General features: G+C 46.7%; 1 protein-coding gene across 1 annotated transcript in view; it reads right to left on the bottom strand.

The window, feature by feature from the left end:
* The window catches only part of CABIN1 (calcineurin binding protein 1), a 116,116-nt gene that overhangs the window by 32,373 nt on the left and 60,386 nt on the right, over positions 1-23,357 (bottom strand). The window contains exons 27-29 of the mRNA XM_066603571.1: positions 21,463-21,639; positions 20,271-20,599; positions 1,266-1,379 (exon numbers count right to left, since the gene is read on the bottom strand). Of these exons, the coding sequence (XP_066459668.1) occupies positions 1,266-1,379; positions 20,271-20,599; positions 21,463-21,639 (620 nt within the window). The remainder of the gene's footprint in view (positions 1-1,265; positions 1,380-20,270; positions 20,600-21,462; positions 21,640-23,357) is intronic.

Here is a 23,357-nt window from a genome sequence, read left to right as displayed (position 1 = left end):
TTGCAGTCAAAAAGACAGGAGCAACCACAGAACCCTGATGGCCCCCATTATAAGTCAATTGTAAGACAGATTTGGCAGAACACCTTGGCTTCTGTGAAGAACGGAAGCCACAATGCGAATGTGAACATAGCCTTACTTAGTTTTCCTGCAAGGGTCCTTTTATACGGGACAACTATTGAGCGCCTGACAGTTGTCCCAAAGATCATCACTCCTGTGCTCCCATACTGGAGCAATAAATCGCTCACTGAATGAAGGCGGAGCGCGTCGGAGATGCCTTCCAGGCGCCCGCCTCTATTCAGAGTCAATGGATAGTCATTCATAGACGAACGACTGGCTGTTCACGGGTCAATTACCGTCAGGTTTTTATGCCTTTATGAAGTGACCAATAAGCGAACAAATTATCGTTCAATCACTGGCGTCGTTTACACTGTACGAGTGTTTGTTTTGCATGACTCAACGATTACGAAAAATGATAATTGGTCAATGTAAAAGAGCCGTTACTTCTTTTTATGCAGGGGAATCCCAACGTGCACCTATCAAAATCAACCTCTTTCTAAGCAAAAGTGATCCACTGAGGAGTTATGGTCCATACTATAACTCTGCGGTATTTAAGAGTTTACCAAGTTGCTCCTGGAAACAGCCTGCAAGCTTGTTGTCAGAAACCCCCTGAAGAGTTTAGCTGAACTCTTGAAAGCACCGGAACAGATACCTTTTCCTATACTACTGCACAGTCCTGGAAACAATCCAAAGAAATCAGAGCAATGAGCCAGCAGGCAATTTTGGGACACTTGACCAACAACACAGTCTGCAAAATGGAGAATGCAGTTGTGGATATTATGAACTACCATCCAGCCTGTAACTCCACATTGCCCAAACTATAAAGGCTATAAACTTCACTGGCATCACCACTTCTTGTGCACAGTCTCAGGTTACCTCCTCATCACTTTGTAGTAGAATGGTGGCACCACATATAGTGTTCATCATCGACCCCGAAAACTGACCATCTGGTTTACTTCTCGCTCTTGTGCACCAGCTTTTACGTTGACAACATAGACAGCAAGCAATCTGAGTTGTCACCAGCTATCTACCAAAGCAATCAATGATGCCAACAACTTAAAACCCATGATAAGGCAGTATTTGCTAAATTGCATGAAGTTGTGGACATTTCTGGTAGCCGAAGTTCACACGAACGATTGGCGTACCGTTGGAGCCCGCTCTTCTACACATTTGCATTCCGACCACCCATTTCGACAAGCATAACTTACATTGAAGAAATTAGTCTTGTTCCTCTCGAAGAAGAGCCCCTGTGCTGGCATGTGCTTCAGCTGCTGCCACGGGATACTGCTGCCTAGCAACACGTCTCTGGCCCACTGCAAGTTCTGTGGAGACAACAGGCAGGATGAAGCAGGATGCTGCTGTGGGTATATGCTGTGCATACATATAGATCAATGGCAAGATCTAGCTGGCATTTGAAAATGAGACGCTCTGTGACCAGTGACTTCTACTGACACCCTCAGACGGGTTTAATTGTGACTAATAAGGTAGCATGTTTTGTGAAGAAGGAGGATATATATTTGGAAGAATACCCAGGGGACTTTTCTTTAATCTCCAAGTGATGTCATTAAAGAAATCTTCCCATGAGCTATAGATTGGGCAGCAGTGCACCATCACTACGCAGCGCACGCACTCCTGCGGCATAGCGGGTGGCCATGCTCAACTCCGCAGGAGCACAGAAGCCCAACGTAGTCACCCGCTGGCTGCAGCGCTCATTGCCAAGCAACATACTCAACTTCTTTCAACACTTGCCTCACAAATAGAATGCATGTATGAAAAGAAAAATGTATTACGAAGTTTGTCTTAAAGGGTTTTTACAGTTTTAGGCTGCTAAGGCCTCATCATTATATATATATAGTAATGAAGTTACACAACTTTCTGTTACAGTTAATCACCATTTCAAGATCTCTAGTTGTGGTCTGTGATGAAGAATGATACAATTCTTATTTAGAAGCTGAAATTCTGTACGTACGGTTGCAAGATAAAATAAGTGAACCCTTTAGAATTACCTAGATGTCTGTATTAATAAAATGTGTTATCCAATCCACAATGAGGGTAAAGGCTGACCTAGCAGCCACCGTATATCTGAGATACGCCCACAAGATCAGTGTGGCTTGCAATGAATTAAGTGGTAACTGACTGTTGATTGTTAAATGTCCGCGCGGTTCAAGGCAACCGCAAGCCACGCTGACCTGCATGACTGTGGGGCCCTGTGGCTGCTATGTGAGACATTGCCCTTAAAGACAAAAACACAATCTAATTCAATTAATAACACACAAATGGTTGTACAATTTATTAATTTTTTTATTGAGCATACTAAGTAATCATTCACAGTGCAGGAAGAAAAAAGTTAGTGAACCTCTGCATTAATGACTTTCAAAGAATTAACTGGCAAAAGGGCTCCAATGAAGGAGATGAGATTAGAAATGTGCCTTTTACCAGTGCTTTGCTCATTAAATAAAGGCGCATAAAGTCTGGTTACTGATAAATCTGTTCTTCTCAAAAAAGACTGGTTAGTGTGTGCCATGTCTCAATTCAAACAACTTTCAGAAGACACATTAAAGTAATGCATAAAGCTGGAAAGAACATTGTCTAATAGAGATGAGCGAGTATACTCGCTAAGGCTAACTACTCGAGCGAGTAGTGCCTTAGCCGAGTATCCTCTTGCTCGTCTCTAAAGATTCGGGGGCCGGCGGGGAGGAACGGAGGGGAGATCTCTCTCTCCCCCCTGCTCACCGCCGCAACTCACCTGTCACCCGCGCCGGCAGCCGAATCTTTACAGACGAGTGGGAGGATACTCGGCTAAGGCACTACTCAATCGAGTAGTTAGCCTTAGCGAGTATACTCGCTCAGATCTATTGTCTAACTATGGATTGATGTACTTCGCAAAGTAACTACAAATAGAGAGAATAGCAATAGTCCTGAATTTTCTACAAATGGTTCAAGTGTGTACTGTTTTGTTTGAAAACCGTTAAACAAGAAATTCTTCTGGAAAAATGCTCTATGGACAGATGAGACAAAAGTGGAATGTTTTAGCACAAATGCACAAGGCTATGTTTGAAAGAAAAAGAACACTGCATTCCAACAGCAAAAACCTCATTCCAACTGTGATGCATGGTGGAGGGAGCATCATGGTTTGCTTTAATGCCTCAGGGATTGTGCACCTTGTGCTCATGAAAGGAATTCTAAGCTGTATCAGAACATTTTACAGGACAATGTAAGGTTAGCAGTCCATGACCCAAAGCTTAAAGGAGATGTCTCGAGGAAGCAGTTAAATTTTTTTTTTGCCCAGTCCCCCCCATTAAGTACACATTACTAAGCCCCCCTGTAAATGACATTTCTAGCTGGTTCGTACTTACCGTTCCAGCGTTTCAGCAACTTATAAAAGTTTCCTCAAGATGGCCGCCGGCTCTTTCCCCGTCGCTCGCTGCAGCCCGACGTGCGCGCTCCCGAGACGCTGCCAGCTGTGTCTCCATGGCAACCGGACGCATCGCAGCCGCCGACCAGACGCCCCGCAGCCGCCGACCAGACGCCCACCGCCAGGCAGCAGGTAACCGGCGCTAGCCCCCGGCTCCACAGCGCTAGACCCTCAGCCCAGGTGAAGGCCCCGGAGCCCAGCGCTAGGTTCCGGAGCCCAGCGCTAGTTCCCCCGGCCTAGCGGCAGCCCCCCCGGCGCAGCGGCAGCCCCCCCCGGCGCAGCGACAGCCCCCCCGGCGCAGCGGCAGCCCCCCCCGGCGCAGCGACAGCCCCCCCCCGGCGCAGCGACAGCCCCCCCCCTGGCGCAGCGACAGCCCCCCCCGGCGCAGCCCGGCGCAGCGGCAGCCCCCCCCCCCGACAAATCACTTACCTGGGAGGCTTCTCGGGGCTGCTGGGCTGGGCTGGGCTGGGCTTCTCCGCTGGGCAGCTCCAGTTTCTGCACCTTCCTCTAACAGAGGAAGGTACAGAATGGCCGCTGCAGCGCGCTCCCGAGCAGTGACAGCTCGTCTGCGCATGCGCAGAAGAGCTGTAGCGGGGAGCACACTGAAGCGGCTCGTGCTGAATGGAGAAGACCGGACTGCGCAAGCGCGTCTAAAAAAGCAAGCTGCCAGCGAATTTAGACGGAACCATGGAGACGAGGACGCTAGCAACGGAGCAGGTAAGTGGAATAACTTCTGTATGGCTCATATTTAATGCACAATGTACATTACAAAGTGCATTAATATGGCCATACGGAAGTGTATAACCCCACTTGGTTTCGCGAGACCACCCCTTTAAGGGAATCTGGGTGATGCAACAACATAATGACCTAAAGCACACAAGTACAGTAAATCAACGGAAGAATGGTTGAAAAAGATTGTGCTTCGTAATAACCAACTCAAAAGTCCAGACCTTCAGATGCTGTGGCATGACCTGAAGAGGGACGAACTCTATCCCTGAGGACGTGGTGATGGCAAAATCCATAGAGGAGTTCAAGAGGGGACTAAACATCTTTCTGGAGCAGAAGGATATTACAGGATATAGACATTAGGTGACCAGCAGATTGTTGATCCAGGTCTTACATTCAGGTAGGAACTATGAAAGGTTGTTCCAGAGATTATTCTGACTGCCTGTTACCATGCAGGGCGGCGCTGGGTCCCGGAGCTCTACTGTCGGGGCTCTCCCGGCGGCGTGGAGCAGCCAGCGTGCAGCGGTGTGGGCGTGTCCGCCTGTAGGGTGCCGCCCACTCTCCTCCACCTTCCATATGCAACAGTGGGAGAGTCGGCTCCTCCCACTCTCCGCCCCTGGGCGGAGGCTTTAAGTTAAAAGGCTGGCAGTGACCTGAGCTCACTGCCAGTTATTGGTTCTGCTAGCCTCTAGTCAGGTCTGTCTCAGTCTGCTCTAGTTGCTCGTCAGTGTCCTGTCAGTTTGCCTGTGAGCTCCATCTCCAGCCTTACTCTGCTTTGTAAGTTTTGTTGGTCTGTTCCACCTGCCTCTTCTGTCGGCACTCTGTCCCGTTAGTAGTTCCATCTAGGTAGTCGCCAGGTCCCTAGCCAGCGCAGGGACCGCCGCCCAGTTGTCCGCCTGGGGTTAGCCAGGGCCGAGGCAAGTAGGCAGGGACAGTGGGGTGCGGGAAGATCAGGGCACCCCACCTGGCGCTCGGGGGGCAGAGTGCCGTAACATAATAACTGTCAAAAAGAAATATAACCAGATAGCGCCTCAGGATCGTTAATCAGTGGAAAACGACACAATTCTGATCCTCCAACAAGGGGGAGAGCTGCGGAAATAATTGGGGTCTCTCATAAGAGAGTGGTCCCAAAAAGATAAAATATAGAATAGCTATCAGCAAAAAGAAAATTTTCTGCGCTCAATGAATGGTACGTACGTACGTACGTACCATTCATTGAGCGCAGAAAATTTTCTTTTTGCTGATAGCTATTCTATATTGTAACATAATAACTGGCCCTTAAAAACTGTTTGTCATGGAGGCGATCAGTTCCCTCACGAACCAGCTGCAGGCCCTGGTGCCTGTGATCCAGGATTTATCCACCCGCATGGCGGCCCAGGAGCAGCGGGGGGTGTCGCAGGGGTCGGACGCCTCAACCAGCCCCGAACCCAAGTGCCCTCTTCCCGAGGTGTTTTCTGGGGAGAGGAACAAGTTTTTTGTTTTCCGACAGGCGTGTCGCCTGTTTTTTCGGATGCGTCCCGTTCTTCCGGGTCGGAGGCTCAGAGGGTCGGGCTGATAATGTCCCTGCTGCGGGGCTCTGCCCAGACATGGGCCTTTTCCATCCCCAAGGGTTCCTCCTGCCTGCAGTCTGTGGACTCCTTTTTTCAGGAACTCGGGGGTATCTTCGACGAACCGGACCGAGCGGGGTTGGCGGTTTCGAGGTTGTTGGCGCTGCGGCAGGGGTCGTCTTGTGTGGAGGATTATTGCTCCAACTTCAGACGCTATGCGGGGGATACGACATGGAACGATAGCGCGCTGAAAGACGTTTTTCTGCAGGGCCTCTCGGACGCAGTTAAAGACCTGTTAATTTCCCACCCCGTTCCCGGGTCCTTAAGGGAGGCTATGGAGCTAGCGGTGAAGGCAGATAGGAGGCTCAGGTCTAGGAAGCAGGACAGGCAGACCCGTAGAGTCAGGGAGGTCAGTTGCCCGGGTCCCTCTTCCTCCTTACCAGTCCATGTGCCCGAGCCGATGGAGGTGGATCCGCTGGACCCCAAAGAGCGACGCCAGATCCGTTTGTTGCATCGTCTCTGCCTCTACTGCGGGAAAGCTGGACATCGGGTGATAACCTGCCCACTGAGGTCTCAACACTCGCAGCCGGAACCGGCGGAAAACTCCGAGTCCTAGGCGATTGCAGGGAGGATCGCCTACGACTTCAGGTACTTCCTAAACTTTTGGTACCGTGTCATGTTAGATTCCGGGATTTTTCCCGATCAGGGCGGGCGTTTATTGATTCCGGAGCAGCCGCCAACTTGATAAGTCTGTGTTTTGTCCGTTCTCTGATGGCGAAATTTGTGGCGCTGAAGACGCCAATTCATTTTACCAGTATTAATGCTACCCCTCTCTCTACAGGCCTGGTACGATGGAGGACCCCAAGATTACAGTTCACGGTGGGGATCCTCCACTCGGAAGAACTCTTTCCTGGTTATGGAAAAAATGTCAGTTGATGTGGTGCTTGGTATGCCCTGGTTGGCACTGCACAATCCCCAATTTGATTGGTCCACCTGGGAATTGACTCATTGGGGATCATCCTGTCATAATCACCTGTCTACCATAGCTGTGTGCTCCGCAGATACGGTGCTCATTCCGGAGTATTTGGCAGACTTTCAGGATGTATTCCCCAAAAAACTGTCTAAGGCTCTGCCTCCTCATAGGGAGTGGGACTGTGGTATTGATCTGATTCCCGACAGTCCCATCCCTAAGGGAGCCATTTTCAATTTGTCAGGCCGTGAGCATGAAGCCCTCAAGTCCTATGTCTCGGAGGCTCTGGCCAACCAACATAGCCGGCCGACCAGGTCCCCTGCCGGGGCAGGTCTCTTCTTTGTAGAGAAGAAGGACGGGACACTAAGGCCTTGTGTGGATTATCGGGCCTTGAATAAAATCACTGTGAAGAACCAGTGCTCCTTGCCCCTAATTCCTGACTTGTTGAATCAGGTGGTAGGGGCCCACTGGTTCTCCAAACTGGACTTGCGGGGGGCTTACAATTTAATTTGCATTAGAGAGGGAGATGAATGGAAGACGGCATTCAACACCCCGTTAGGACATTTTGAATGTCTGGTCATGCCTTTTGGACTTTGTAATGCCCCCGCTGTGTTTCAGGGTTTTATGAACGCGGTCTTCCACGACTTCCTGGGGGTATTTCTGGTCATCTATCTTGACGACATTCTGGTGTACTCGCCTGACTGGGACTCACATGTGCAGCACCTGAGGTTGGTCCTGACCCGTTTGCGCGAGTATCAACTTTTCGTCAAGTTAGAGAAATGTACATTTGGTTCTAAACAAGTATCCTTCCTTGGTTATGTAATCTCACCCACGGAGATTCAGATGGAGTCTGATAAAGTAGCAGCAATCTCCCAATGGGTCAGACCAGACAACCTCAAGGCTCTCCAGCGGTTCTTAGGTTTTGCAAATTTTTACCGCAAATTTATTAGGAATTACTCAGTTATTGCTCAACCTCTGACCGACCTGACTAAGAAGGGGGCCGACTTGGGTAAGTGGTTGCCTGCAGCCCTTGAGGCCTTTAGCCGTCTAAAAAAGGCATTCACGACTGCCCCGGTGCTAATACAGCCGGACGCACAATTACCCTTTTTTATTGAGGTAGACGCGTCTGAAGTGGGGACAGGAGCAGTATTGTCGCAGGAAGTCAGTGGGAGGTCTGGGTATAGCCCATGTGTGTTCTTTTCGCGGAAGTTCAATTCAGCAGAGCGCAACTACGACGTGGGTAACCGCGAATTATTGGCTATCATTTGGGCTCTGAAAGAGTGGCGACACCATCTTGAGGGTGCTAGACACCCAATTACCGTATATACTGATCACAAGAATCTGGTATATCTCGCCAATGCGAAAAGACTCACAGCTCGTCAAGCCAGGTGGGCGTTGTTCTTTGCCAGGTTTAATTTCGTCGTGACATATATCCCAGGAGAGAAGAACGTGAAGGCGGACGCCCTGTCACGGAGTTTCGGGGTACCGGATAGTGAGACCATGACTCCCGAGAATATCTTAGCCCCCGGCGTGGTGGCAGCTGTGGAGTCTAACTTCGTCCCTCAACTACAGGATGCTCAGCAGGACGCTCCTTCGGGGGTGCCGGAGGGCAGATGGTTTGTGCCAGAGACCCTACGCCTTAGAGTCATGGATGAGTCTCACTCGTCGGTTCTCGCCGGGCATCCAGGGTTCCAGGGGACCCTGGAGCTTTGTTCCAGACACTTCTGGCGGCCAGGCATGTCTCAGGAGATCCGCAACTTTGTGAGGGGTTGCTCGGTCTGTGCTCGCAATAAGAGTCGGCGGCGTCCTCCGGAGGGTCCTCTGAGACTGCTACCGGTTCCTTCCAGTCCATGGTCGCACCTATCAGTAGATTTCATCACTGACCTACCAGAATCCCAGAAGTGCACCACTATCTTAGTAGTGGTTGACCGGTTCTCAAAGATGGCACATTTTGTGGCATTAAAAAAGCTACCCTCGGCAAAAGAATTTGCCACGATTTTTGTAAAGGAAATAATTCGCCTACATGGGGTTCCCCAAAATATTGTATCTGATCGCGGGGTTCAGTTTGTGTCGCAGTTTTGGCGTGCCTTCTGCAGAAACCTGGGAACGTCGCTTTCCTTCTCTTCAGCGTTCCACCCGCAGACTAATGGTCAGACTGAGCGGAAGAACCAAGATTTAGTGCAATATTTACGGTTGTTTGCTAGCGAAAAGGCTCAGCAGTGGGCAGAGTTCCTGCCGTTGGCAGAGTTTGCACTAAACAACCGCCTTTGTTCTTCCACTGGGGTGTCTCCATTTTTTTGTGTATACGGTCAGCATCCTCGCTTCCTTACAGCAGTCCCTACTCCGTTGGTCTGTCCTGCAGCTGATGTCGCCACAGATACGCTTCGGGGGGTATGGAAAGAGGTACAGAGAAACTTGGAGGCAGCGGGGGCCCATATGCAGTTGCGTAGTGGGAAGAGTCTGTCTGTGTCTGAACCTTACAGGGTGGGACAGAAGGTATACCTGTCTTCCAAAAATCTCAAATTGCGGGTCCCGTCCTTGAAGCTGGCGCCACGTTACGTGGGGCCGTTTGCCATCACACGTGTGGTGAACCCACTCGCCTACGAGCTGGGGTTGCCAGCCACATGGAGGGTTCACAGGGTATTCCATAAGTCGCTATTGAAACCTTTTGTCCCTTCGGTGATGCCCACCTGCGGTCCCCCTCCGCCCACCCTGGTCCGGAATGAAGTTGAATACGAGGTCCAGGAGATACTGGATTCTCGTCGGTGTCGAGGAACCCTACAATATTTGGTGGCCTGGAAGGGGTTTCGACCAGAAGATCACTCCTGGGTGGCCGCACGTGTTCATGCTCCCGTGTTGGTACGGCGGTTCAACCGTCGTTTTCCGGATAAGCCTAGTCGGGTTTCTGGGGGCCCGGAGGTCCCCCGTCAGAGGGGGGGTAATGTTACCATGCAGGGCGGCGCTGGGTCCCGCGGCCGGCGCGCGGCGCTCCGATGTCGGCTCCGGCGTCCCGGAGCTCTCCCGGCGGCGTGGAGCAGCCAGCGTGCAGCAGCGTGGGCGTGTCCGCCTGTAGGGTGCCGCCCGCTCTCCTCCACCTTCCATATGCAACAGTGGGAGAGTCGGCTCCTCCCACTCTCCGCCCCTGGGCGGAGGCTTTAAGTTAAAAGGCTGGCAGTGACCTGAGCTCACTGCCAGTTATTGGTTCTGCTAGCCTCTAGTCAGGTCTGTCTCAGTCTGCTCTAGTTGCTCGTCAGTGTCCTGTCAGTTTGCCTGTGAGCTCCATCTCCAGCCTTACTCTGCTTTGTAAGTTTTGTTGGTCTGTTCCACCTGCCTCTTCTGTCGGCACTCTGTCCCCTGTTAGTAGTTCCATCTAGGTAGTCGCCAGGTCCCTAGCCAGCGCAGGGACCGCCGCCCAGTTGTCCGCCTGGGGTTAGCCAGGGCCGAGGCAAGTAGGCAGGGACAGTGGGGTGCGGGAAGATCAGGGCACCCCACCTGGCGCTCGGGGGGGCAGAGTGCCGTAACACTGCCATTATGGAGTCGGGAAGGAATTTTCCCCCAAATGGGCTAATTGGCTTCTGCCTCTTGGGGTTTTTGCCTTCCTCTGGATCAACTAGAGGGTGGAATTAGGCTGAACTAGATGGACATTGTCTTCATTCAGTCTAGCATACTATGTTACTATGTGAAGCATCCCTTGAACTGAAACATGTTTGCAGGGAGGAACAGTTCAAAATTCCTCCTCATCATTGTGCAAATCTTATTTGGTGGCAGTGTATGCACAGAATGACTGTCATTTGCAATTGCTCTTACTAGAAATTACTCAGCCTATAGTTGTCCCATGTAAAGCCACCCATAGATAATAAACTGGACCACATTTTATTATCCTGTCTGTAAAAGCCTTGAGGCCTTTCTAAAGGGGTTTATCTATTACTTAAAATTGCTTCACAAGCACTCTGTCCTTCCTGGTTGCTGCTGACCAAAGCATGTGACTGCTGCAGCCAATAATTGGCTATAGATGGTCACTGCTGTGGCCAATGATTGGCTGCAGGAGTCACATGTCCTGGTCAGCAGCAACTAGGAAGTCTAGAGTGGTTATGAGGCGATTTTAAATAATGGGAAACCCCCTTTAACATAAATGCACTTTAAATACATTTGTATAGGCTCTAAAGAATAAGCCATGTTCATTACATAAAACCCAGCTGGAGCACACTTATTCTGCTATAATGCTGCATTTTCAGTAAAATGGAGTGTATTCACTTTCTGTCTGTTATTTCTGTAGGTTCACTTGTTCCCTTGACTATGTTGGTGCTGTATAAATATAGATAATTGTCATTATATCACAAGAACAATGACATCTCTTTTCCTGGTATTAAAAGTCCACCCTGACGGCGAATGTCAAAATAACTCACATTACTGAAGCAGGTTGATGTCTTAAATATATAAGCCTGCTATTCCACGCTTCCATTCGCTGCCTGGCATTCTAACAGGCTATACTAGATCTCAGAGAGTTCGCTGGCCTCTAGGCACTACCTATCCAGCTCTCCCAAGGAGTAGTGCTGTGATTTCCCACCTCTTCCCACCATCTGGGGAGCAGGAGCTGCTCACAGCCCTTACTGCTGGCCTGCAGATGGATTTCTGTTACCAAAACAAAGCAGTGTCAAATAATAAACTGTGTACAGTATGTCGGCCAAAGCATTTGTACAGCAAACATTCCGACAAACCATACTGTGCCCACACAGAAATAATGCTGCATGCCTTAAACTAACACACACTTACAAGCTGCCAGTGTAACTGGCGAAGCACATTAGGCGTCCTGTGCCGTCCTATTTCCTCATTCCAATAGGTCAGTGATTATGGTAGCTTTTTTTGAAGCAACATCTCACCACATTCTCAAGTGCTGGGACCAGTTATGGAAATAGAAAATAAATAAATCTTGTTATTTGTATTACCGACCTCGGAAGGATGGAAGGCTGAGTCAACCTTCAGGTCGTGAGCAAGAGCTTAGGACTGCATTTCTGCTGCCTTAACACTCTGCACCACATGAGACAGAGATTAAATTAGCACAAACCCATCAAGAAGGCTGCCAGAAGAGTGAGCCGTTACTAGCGGTTATCACTGAAATATTCATCTTCCAGATTAGCTAGAGAAATGTCAGGGCATAATCAAGTGGGGCTAGCTTTACACAGAGGAAACCAGTGGGTACACAGCCCTTGCCACACCTTAAAAATAGCCATGTAGAAAGTGATTTGGGGTATTAAAAAAAAAAAAATGGCACTTTTGATCCCGCAGGTGTATCTGGAGCGCAGGGAAGATACGTGGTGGTGATGGTAATCAAACAAGACTGATCTAATTTTCCCATTGGAGTCGCTAAAATAAGATAGTTAAAGGGGTTGTCTCAAAATTTTACCTTACCCCATTCCCCCTGTCACCCCCCTGGCATAAAATAGCAAATGAAAGCGGTTTTTAAACCGCTTGCTACTCACCGATATGACGAAATAAGGAGTTTAAAAAATCTTCTCCCTAAGATGGCCGCCGGTCCTTTCCCAGGGATGCACTGCGGTTTTCTCCCATGGTGCACCGCGGGTCTTCTCCCATGGTGCACCATGGGCTCTGTGCGTTCCATTGCCGATTCCAGCCTCCTGATTGGCTGGAATCGGCACACGTGACGGGGCGGAGCTACGCGATGACGACGCGGTGACCAGCTCTCCGGCACGAGCGGCCCCATTCACCAGGCAGAAGACCGCACAGCACAAGAGTGTCTAAAAACGCCAGAAGACAGCGAATTTAGACGGATCCATGGAGACGGGGACGCTAGCAACGGAGCAGGTAAGTGAATAACTTCTGTATGGCTCATAATTAATGCACGATGTATATTACAAAGTGCATTAATATGGCCATACAGAAGTGTATAACCCCACTTGCTGCCGCGAGCCAACCCCTTTAATGGCAATGGGAAGTGGGTCAATTAGAAAATTCTAGATCTATTATGATACACATCAGATAACGATTTGCAGATTCTGCCAATTTCGGTGGGATGTCTGACTATATTGTATGGGGGTGTCCATTGCAACAAATTTTAGGGGAGTTGGGGATCGTACATGCTGAGTTTGAACATTCCTAATCCTGTGTTCTGCCAGATTCTCCAACAGAAAGGTGTCCTTGCACGCTGATGATTAAGGAGAGGTCAAAGATGATATCAGTTGACTAAAGTCTTTCCGGCCTCAAATGGTTCAGGAGGATGTACACGCATGTATTGCCTTGGTGCTTTTGATTGGCTGCCAGGAAGTATTTGCATACAGTCCATGCTCACTTGACCTCATCAAAAAGACTAAAGATGATGGAATAAATTGTGTAATACTTAGATTCGCTTTTTAGCGCTTAAATGATCCTAGCTCCATGTAAATTATATTTACTAAAAAGGTACTTGTATCAATTTGGTTGGACCACGACTGGACATAACTTAAGTTGCCAGGTCAAGTAGATATCAACCCAAATAACCGGGTTTTCCTTTGTGCATTAAGAGGTCAGATGAGTAAACTGTATGCTGGATACCATTATGGACCCAGGGCACATGGCAGATGCTTGGCAAGGGAGCAAGCCTGACTACAGTTTGTAGAGTGGGCAGACCTACTGTGAGCACCATGTGTGGGGGGCAAGTTAGGTGGAAATCTATCTGTTACTACCAGTACTAGGAGGAGTTGGTTAGTGGAGGCCTTGCTGTGACTACAAGCAGGAAGGAAGGGATTTTATTACTGACTGTAAAAATATCAAAAAATATTATGATGTTTAAAGAGGTGGGGTTTTCCTGGGAAAAGTGGGAGGACACACATTGATGACTAGGCATGTGGGGGAGTGCACAATCCAATTTTTAGGGTATGTTTCACCGGTGGTTGTAATGATGCAGAGAACGGCATCATTACAGCACCATGTCAAAACTGAATGAAAACGTGTGATTTTTGGTGCAACTTTACAACAATGGCAGATATGTCAAAACCAAAATGAATGGGGTTTTCCCATGACTTAAAATTGCTTTACAACAGCTCTGTCCTACCTGGTGGCTACTGACCAGGATCTGTGACTGCTGCAGCCGAATATTGACCTTCCATAGCCAGGGATTGGCTGCAACAGTCCTAGTCAGCAGGAAGGACAGAGTGGTTAGGCAACAATGTCATGGAATAATTCCTTTAAATACACACTTTTTTTTGCCCAACATGGTAAAACTGCTAAAAACTAACCGACAAAAAAAAAAGTCGGTTAGTGGGTTCTATGTTTTTGAGATGGTACATAGACCTGACTTATAGTTTTGAGGTCCGGTTTGGACATACTACATTCAAAGCAAGAAATCAAGAAACAAGACATCTTCCTAATTAAAAAAAAAATAAAAAAAAAATGGACACTGCACTGGGGGTTCTAAAAACTCTTCAAAGCCTTTTAGCACTGCTGAGATTTCCATCAAGTGGTATTAAAGTGAATGGCATTTTTCTTTGATTCGAAGTGTTTAGGCATTCTATAGATGACCCTTGTGACAAGAAGATCAGACAGATTTTTAATTAACCCTTTCAAGACCAAAGATTTTCAGATTTTCATTGTTTCATCCTTCTCTTACCAGAGACATAACTTTTTAATTTTTCCCAACACAGCTATATGAGGGTTTATTTTTTGCAAGAGAAGCTGCATTGTTTAACCCCTTGAGTGTCAGACCCACCAGGACAGGCTTTTTAAATGGGCCGATCATTTAATTTGCAGTCTCGTTCCAAGAGCCATAACTTTTTTATTTTTCCATTGACACAGCCATATGAGGGCTTGCTTTTGCGGGACAAGTTGTATTTTTTAATGGCATCATTTTTGGGTATATATAATGTATTGCATAACTTTTGTAAAGAAAATTGTAGGGAGATTGGAGAAAAAAAAAAGAAATTCTGCCAATTGCTTTTTGGATTTCGTTTTTACGGCGTTCAGCATGCTGAATAAATAGTGTGAACCTTATTCTCTGAGTCACACGATTCCGGCGATACCAAGTTTATATAGTTTTTTTTATCTTTTGCTATTTTTGTACATTTAAAACATTTTTTTCTTAAAGGTTTGCTTTTGTGTCGCCACATTCCAAGAGCCGTATTCATTTTATTTTTTCATTGCCAAAGCTGAAAGATGGTGAAATGTCTTTTTTTCATTTTAGAATTTTGTAAAAGTTTTTCCGTACATTATATGGTACTTTAGATAGCACCATTGAAAAATACAAAGTAAAGGCAGAAAAGTGTTTTTATTTGTTTCAATATATATATATATTTTTTTTAACTTTTTAAAATTTTTTTGTCCCATCAGGGGACTTCCACAAAGACCCATCAGGACCCCCTGATCACATTCCGGGGGTCCGATGGTGACAGCCCTTTACATGCAGCTGTTGCATAGACTGCGGAGGTTTTCTCCATTCTCTGCTGTGTAAGAGCTGGTGCTCGGCTATCCTCTGACCTTTACTAGTTAAATTTGCACTTAAAAACAGTCCACAATCAACATGACCTCATAATGCTGAACATTTAGGCCCCCTGTCTAATAGATAGGCCCACCGCAGCAAGCGGAGAATTGCTATGATTCTCCTCTCGTGGACGCCTGTGCTGAGCTTTTCATAGTAATCCTATGGAAAGCTTTACAGAGCGTGATACGCAGGCGATTTATTGCAAGCGGATCATCGCCTGTCGACAGGCAGCCTTAGACAACCAAAGAAGGGAATTCAGGATAAGAATAAAATATTCCAAGCATCCACCACCACAGTTCAATCCTAAATGTATGCTTAATGCGCCATAATGCCTTGCCCATAAACTAAATGACTGCTGTGTTAATAACCCCCGAAACATCCCTTGTCATCATACACCCAATGTACCGTACTCGTTACTCTAAGTTGAACTTTCTGGTGTTTAAAACCACGGAAACAATAGAGTGAGTCATATAAGATATAGTACGCAGGGAGGTTAAATTGTCCAATGCTCCCCTCTCCCCACTGGAACTACTAGTACATGTAATGTGTAGGCAGGGACTGTATTAACTCCAGTGTCATGGCTTGACAGACTGTGGGAGGATAGCAATGCTCGGAAAGGTCTGCCATCCCATATACAAGATGAATCACTACAAACACACTGCTGCTATGCAAGAGCATTCAAACCGTAGGAACACTAATCGAAAACTCAATTGCTGTCAAGAGTTGGCTGCTGATAGAACGTCTAATCAGAGATTGACGGGGCAACTTTGGTAGATCCATAAATGGCGGAGTCTTCTCAGCGTGTATGGTAAACATAAAAACAATCTAGGAAAGGCAAATAAACATTACTATTTCTCTCCGAAACCAAAAAGCTGCAGTTTTTCAAAGTCATATATAATTTACTAGTGTTTTCCTTCTGCACACGGTTCGATATCTTCACTGGATTCCAACTATTACTTCTTAAGCCCTGTTCATATCGGTGTTCAGGTTTCTGGATTTAACAGATCTGCCTATAATCCTATAAATGCATTAAAAAACGGATGCTGAACTGAAATATATGAAAACTATACTTTTTGGGGGGGGCGTGGGGGGGGGGGGGGGTTGGCAGACCATTTCAAAAAGGAAAACCTCAGCCTCTGCTTATATCATTTCGGCTTCCATTTTAACTGATTCTTTTTTTTTTACTGTAAATTTTTCTTTCTAGTATCCGTCTGAGCATGGGCAGAAGAAAAAAAGGATCCATGAAAAGGATCAAATAACAGATAAAAACAAAAAGCTTTCTGCTTGCATCCATTCTTCATTTCCTCATTGACAACCATGTCAAGTTACATTTTTTTTTAGATGGAAAAAAATAGTGCTTTTTTTTTCCTTTTTACTGAACTCAATGGGAAATTAAATTTAAAGTGTGTTTCCATTTTTCTGCCAAGTGATACCAGACTGCCCACCACTCCAGAGCTTGTTCTTCTGTGTGGACAGGATGTCATTCTGCCTAATGTGGCGGACTTCCTGTTAACTACAAGATTACATAATCACCAATATAATCCCTTTCCAAGAGCTCTCAGACACCTCCCATCCAAGCTCCACCCCCTTTGTAACCCCATGTATAGAGTGCTATTGAAGATAATAGGTCTGCCATATCTAAGAGAGTAGGAGTCCAGTGATACAATAGGTGAATCCATACAATGGTTATAATTATAACTACACACCTGACTGATACTGCCTGTTCCTACTATCTGTATGGGCGGAATCTCCAATGCGTCTTATGAGATGCAGCTTCACACTGCTCTTCCTGCCTCCGACAGGGAGAAGCCTATCAGAAGTAGGAGGCAGGCGGATTGGCTGAAGCTGCATCCTATAGCAGACACAGACTGCAGTGTGAGCAGGATGGTATGTCTAGGTCACTCATCCATCACTGGCGGCTCTTAGATAGGACTCAGAGCAAGTGAGGTGCGAGGAGACTCGGCACCCTCTGTCTCAGAAAAGACAGAGACACAAAAAGAAATGTGGGATACATTAAGAGAACCACATCAGAAAAGGAACAACCAAGATGGCAGATAACCCACAGATGGCACATGAAATAAAACAGGTATACTATACATTAGATATTTACTACAGGCAAAGAATGATAGCGGCTACAACATTTCAACTGCTTACTGCACGAAAACTGCATTATCAAAGATACATTAAATATGCATTATAAAACCTGACAATCTAACATGTAAATAATCAAATATAACGATCTAAATAATCCTTAACAGATCACAGACAAAATACCCCCTATTGATACCATGGGAGAATATAGCATAGAATTAACAGCAGGCAAGGATTACTCTGCCCCCTATAGATCAGGAAGAATGTGGTAGGGAATTTACAACACTCAGATATGGCCCCCTTCTTGCAATAGCAACAGAGAAACAGAGCTGCCCAATTTACTCACGATTATGGGCAGATGTCAGTTAAAGGGTACTTTTTCTCAGGCCAACAGTCGCCTGAGTAATCACCCCTCAAAAGAGCAATTACTGGCAATCGTCATCTCATGTAAACACGGAACCTGACAAGGCAGGTGAATTGTTGGAGTCGCTTGGTTTTGACATCACCTAAAAACTAAGAGCTAATATGACTGTCAAGTAGTAGTTTCCTCTTACATCAGAAACTGAATGTAGGGGAAGTCAGGGGCAGCTGAGTGTACACAACAGACACCGCCAAGGTTTTACTTTCGGCTGGCAGTACTCTAAGCGGTGCCACAAAACAAGCTGTGGCAAGGGTAGGTGGAATAGGTGGCCACCCAAGGTGCCTCTAAGTGTCTCCCTATACAGGTGACAATACTAAGGATAGGTGCAGAAAGGTGGACAATTATATTAAGTACCCAACAGACAGCCAGAAGACTGAATTTCAAAGACTAAGGGTATTGAAAACCACTTGTTGGCATTTACAAAACTTTTTCTGCCAACGACAAAACTTAAAGCACATTTGTCGGGTAGTGGCCCAAATGGGTCCTACAAAAGCACCTTGCCTTTCAATGGCGGCGCTCAATTCGCGTATAACCAGCTGGAGTTAACCACTACTTAATTTGCCCTACGACAGAGCTATTAATAATTTGCCAGATAGACAATTAATTTTGATTGGTTGCTGGAAGATTGAACTCTGATTGAAACCAGTGGGGTGACAGTTGGGAGGCAGTTGATCGGGCAGGTTTGGGGAGGGAGGAGAGCGAGAGGTAGGAGAGGAGTCTTAGTCAGTGAGATATCAGTCAGATCAGAACAGTAAAGTGCACAGAGTTTGTCAGTAAATCGGGTGTTAAACAAGGGAACCGTATAGTTAGTCAGTGTGATCATGTGTGTAGTTGAAAGGAGTTACTCAGACAAGTGAGAGAGTTAGATAGTGAGAAAGACAGACAGAGAGACAGTGTTAGTGTGTATAAAGAGTGAGTCAGGATTACCGAGAGAAGAACGATCCCTGTAAGCATTGCAGTCAGGGAGCTGCCGGAAGCTACCAGAAGAGTTGTTGGATCGAGAGGCAAATTGCAGCCTGTCACAGGTGGGTCGCTGCGAGGTGGCCGGGACACGAGAGGTAAAACTAACAGCACTGCCATACGTTACCCAGACATCATCTCTGTCTGTAACCTGAGGAATCCCATTTAGATCATTCCTGTTAAAGGGGTTGTCCCGCGGCAGCAAGTGGGTCTATACACTTCTGTATGGCCATAATAATGCACTTTGTAATGTACATTGTGCATTAATTATGAGCCATACAGAAGTTATCAAAAGTTTTATACTTACCTGCTCCGTTGCTGGCGTCCTCGTCTCCATGGTGCCGACTAATTTTCGGCCTCCGATGGCCAAATTAGCCGCGCTTGCGCAGTCCGGGTCTTCTTCTTTTATGAATGGGATCGCTCGTGCAGGATGCCGGCTCCGTGTAGCTCCGCCCCGTCACGTGCCGATTCCAGCCAATCAGGAGGCTGGAATCGGCAATGGACCGCACAGAAGAGCTGCGGTCCATGGAGGGAGCAGACCCCGGCGGCCATCTTCAGCAGGTGAGTATGAAGACGCCGGACCGCCGGGATTCAGGTAAGCACTCTCCGGTTTGTTTTTTTAACCCCTGCATCGGGGTTGTCTCGCGCCGAACGGGGGGGGGGGGGTGTTAAAAAAAAAACAAAAAACCCCGTTTCGGCGCGGGACAACCCCTTTAATGATACTCCTAACATGTAAAGAGAATAACCACTTTTAATGAAAGGCTTGTATGTGTCCACTGATATATGATCACTACTGACATCAACAAAGAAATGGAAAAGAAAGTTATTACGTTTTAAACCCTGCTTCTTGTGATTTCTTAATTGCATCACATTTGCGCTAATGTAGTGCTGGCATCACGACTTACTAATAAAATAAATAAAATCTCAATAATGCCAGGAGAGGCCATTGTGGCTCTGTCACAGATGACAGGGAGTCGCTTCAGAGCACCTAAGCAGCCGCCTCTTGCAGTTGTTTCAAAGAACTTTTCAAAATAAGCTTCCACGTGGGTACATGAGGAATAACAATTTCTGGCCATTATTTGACTTGCATCCTGAATTTTTCACCCACTTCCCCTTCTGTAGGCTGTATATCTAATTCTCAGTTGCTGGTGGGTGGTTACTGCTATGATGTCTTAATACCATGCACACATAAGAACATAAGACAGAAGTATCTCTTTCTCTCCACCTCTCTGTAGCACACACAGAAAAATAACAGCATCACGGAGAACATTATGCAGCAGTACTGTGCCGTGTAGATGTGAGTCCAGTATTTGTGAGACAGTAAATACTATTAACTGCAACATGTCTGTGAGAGCTTCTCTGCTTCTTTGTCATTCTGTAGAACTCTCCTCCCTCCACCTTCTCCTCTCCATAGACTTCTGTATACCATTCCCCACTTACTATGTTTAGATTTGATTGTCAAACACAGGCTGATAGAACATCAACTTATTTTGAGCTAGTACACATTACAACACTGGGGCAATTGCCCTATGCCATTTGTAACCCTGCAACATGCACAATGACCCTTTGTAGTGTATTAACATGTCTTACATAGACACAAATCCACATCTTACCTTGTGAGTAATGCTGTGAATATACAGGTAAGCCAACCTGTACAAGCTTTTGTAGTGCTGGGGAAACCGGCTTAGACATAACTTGAAGGAACTGATGCATTGTTCAATTAAGACTTTGCGCTGCTCATCAGCATCCTCAGGCAGAAACTGGGGGTACTCTGGCATATCTCCAGCTGATTCTGGCTTCTTTTTGGGGTCTCCAAATGGTAAAGGGGGTGGTAAAGATCTTATAGGTGTGCCATAGGTGGGGGAAATCTGTACTTCAACAGAAGCTTTCACCTCCACTGAGTTGGGGGTATCTGGTTGTTCCACTTGTTCTTCTGACCTTCCTGTAAGTTTGGAGTTTATAAGACAAAACGCCAATGGTTAGAATAGTAATATTAAATTATAGAAGCATCAAAATGTTGTACCTTCTAGCAGGCGTATACATCCACCAAAGCAGAATATATACGGTATAAGGGCTCATGTCCACGGGCAAAATATGATTTAAGATCCGCAGCGGATCTCCCGCATGCGGATCCGCATCCCATAGGGATGCACTGACCACCCGCAGGTAGATAAATACCCGCGGATGGTCAATAAAAGGGATTTTAAAAAAAATGGAGCATGAAAAAATCTGGACCATGCTCCATTTTCGTGCGGGTCTCCCGCGGGGACAGCTCCCGCGGGCTTCTATTGAAGCCTATGGAAGCCGTCCGGATCCGCGGGAGACCTAAAATAGGAATTTAAAAGTATTTACCCATCCGGAGCGGGCGGGGAAGGTCTTCTCTTCCTCACGGCTGCATCTTTCTTGCTTCGGCTCGGCGGATGTGCCCGGCGCATGCGCGCGGCACGTCGACGACGTGCCGGCGACGTGCCGCCTGCGTGACGAATTCATCCGCCGGCCGAAAAAGAAGATCCGGCCGTGAGGAACAGCTGACCTTCCCCGCCCGCTACGGATAGGTAAATTCTTTTAAATTCTTATTTTCAGCCCTCATGTCTGCGGGGCAGGAGGGACCCGCTGCAGATTCTACATGTAGAATCCGTAGCGGGCCCGATTTTCCCCGTGGACATGAGGCCTTAGTGTCTAATGAATGCATATACCATGCACTACAGTTATAAAAACAAACACATAAGTTGACCAAGAGTGACACATAAATGGCTAATAACTGGATGGTCTGGGTAGCCCAGCTGCCTGCTCTACAAAGATTACCTTTCTCATCTGCTGCGAGCTGAATATCTCTGTAATGTGATGCGTTGTGAGAGTAACTGGACTTCTTTTCCAAGTAAAGCCCCTTGGTGCTGTCCTGGGAACTTGCCGGCTCAGTGAATGTGTCCTGTGTGGAGCTACAGTCCGAAAGGACAACCGCCATACTGTCCTGGCTGCGTTCTAAGAGAAGGACACGCCATGAATTAAGTAACCATCTCTCAGACACCCCTCCACCAGCAAGCATTAACAAAAAGCAGCAAGAGCAAAGGACAAGGGACAGGAAAGGACAATTCAACAACCATTCTTTTAACGTCAGCTGTTATATGCCACTAGCACAAAACTAAGCATTTTCACTTACATTAGGAACAGAGAATTATTAGATCCAACAATTACAAGACCTAGATAGACATGGGACATAGATTGTTAGATGAATGGACATAGTATTTAGTACCGCGCTCCATGACAATAGAATATACTGCATTTGTATACAATCTAATATACACTAGATTATGTAAAGGTGTAGCTCATATACAACACGACAGTCATGATACAAATGTACCACTTATATACAATTAGATGCACAACACTTGTTTTCTGTTCTATTGGGATCAGTGATTTTAAGGGCACAGATCCCCTAATACATCACAGGATACATGCATGCATTACTGTAAGGGGACTACTGGGGTTATTCTTCTATTTCCAACAGGCTTTAACAAAAAAACATTTTTTACTAGGGTCAGCAAATATGCCGTCTTGATGAAACTCCTGCATCCCTTTGATGGTCTACTGATCTGTTAACAATGGTGAAGAAACACTTTGGGCAACAGGATACATTGTTTTGCCAAGTGCAGACGTTGAGGGAACAGGCGTATAATACACACATTCTCTTATGGGTGTTCTCTCAACACCGCCATTTAATGTTCTGCACTAGGCATAACTTGGGCCCTTTTAACTGAGCCATTCTCATTCAGATTCTCGCTAGATTGCAAAAATCTGAACGATATTGGTCAGAGTAAATGCTGCGAGCAACTGAGCAACAAACTATAATCCATTCACTTATCATTTGTCGCTCTGTTTCTGCAGTCAACAATCTGCCTGTATAAACAGGCAGTCGCTCATCTATGAACTGCCTGTTTACTGTGAATGGAGGCGGGAGACTGGAAGAGATCTCCTGCCCGCTCCACCTCCATTCACTGAACGATTATCGCTCCTGTGTGAAAGCAATAGCACTGGGAAGACTGTCAAGGAGTTAGGTGCCCGACAGTCGCCCTGTTTAAAAGGACCCTTTGGTTAACTTAATACTGAGCAACTAGCTTCCAGATAGTTGGTAAGAAAGGTTGCTGGAGCATATGGACGACAGCTGTTTGAAAGCTTTTACACAGAGTGCTTATTGCTCATTAGATTTCGTTCATAGAGGGAATCTCCACGCAAATTTGTTTGCAAGTCGTTCAAATACAAATGACTGTGACTCTACACGGAGTGAATTTTGATCAACCGGCGACTATCTTTACTCATCACCCTGTTGGTGGTTGTATTCATACAGTAACTATCATCTGCATGTGCTCCTTCAAGCCAGATTCCAAGCACCTCTATATTGAAGCAGTGTGACAGCGATTAAAGGGACAATAACTGCGGGTGAGCTGGGGAAGCAACGCCTCATGCCTAAGGCAGACGGATCTGTCGTCAGGTGCTGTGGCTTCATTACGCAAATGCTCACAATTTACCAAGCATTGGTCCATAAGTGACAGATTGCCATCACCACTTTATGCTGTTCTTGCCTTGGGTAGCATAAAATACCTGAAGTTGTTCCTCTTAAAGCCTGGGTTTACCGCAAACATTCTTTTAGAATTTATATACTATATTAGTGTAAGTAAAACTATTGTATATGCAATGTACTG

The sequence above is a fragment of the Eleutherodactylus coqui genome, chromosome 5 (assembly GCF_035609145.1).
Source record: "Eleutherodactylus coqui strain aEleCoq1 chromosome 5, aEleCoq1.hap1, whole genome shotgun sequence".
In the NCBI taxonomy this organism is placed as follows: domain Eukaryota; kingdom Metazoa; phylum Chordata; class Amphibia; order Anura; family Eleutherodactylidae; genus Eleutherodactylus; species Eleutherodactylus coqui.
Note: the sequence above shows the minus strand (reverse complement) of the source record. Positions and strands in the feature narration are given on the sequence as shown.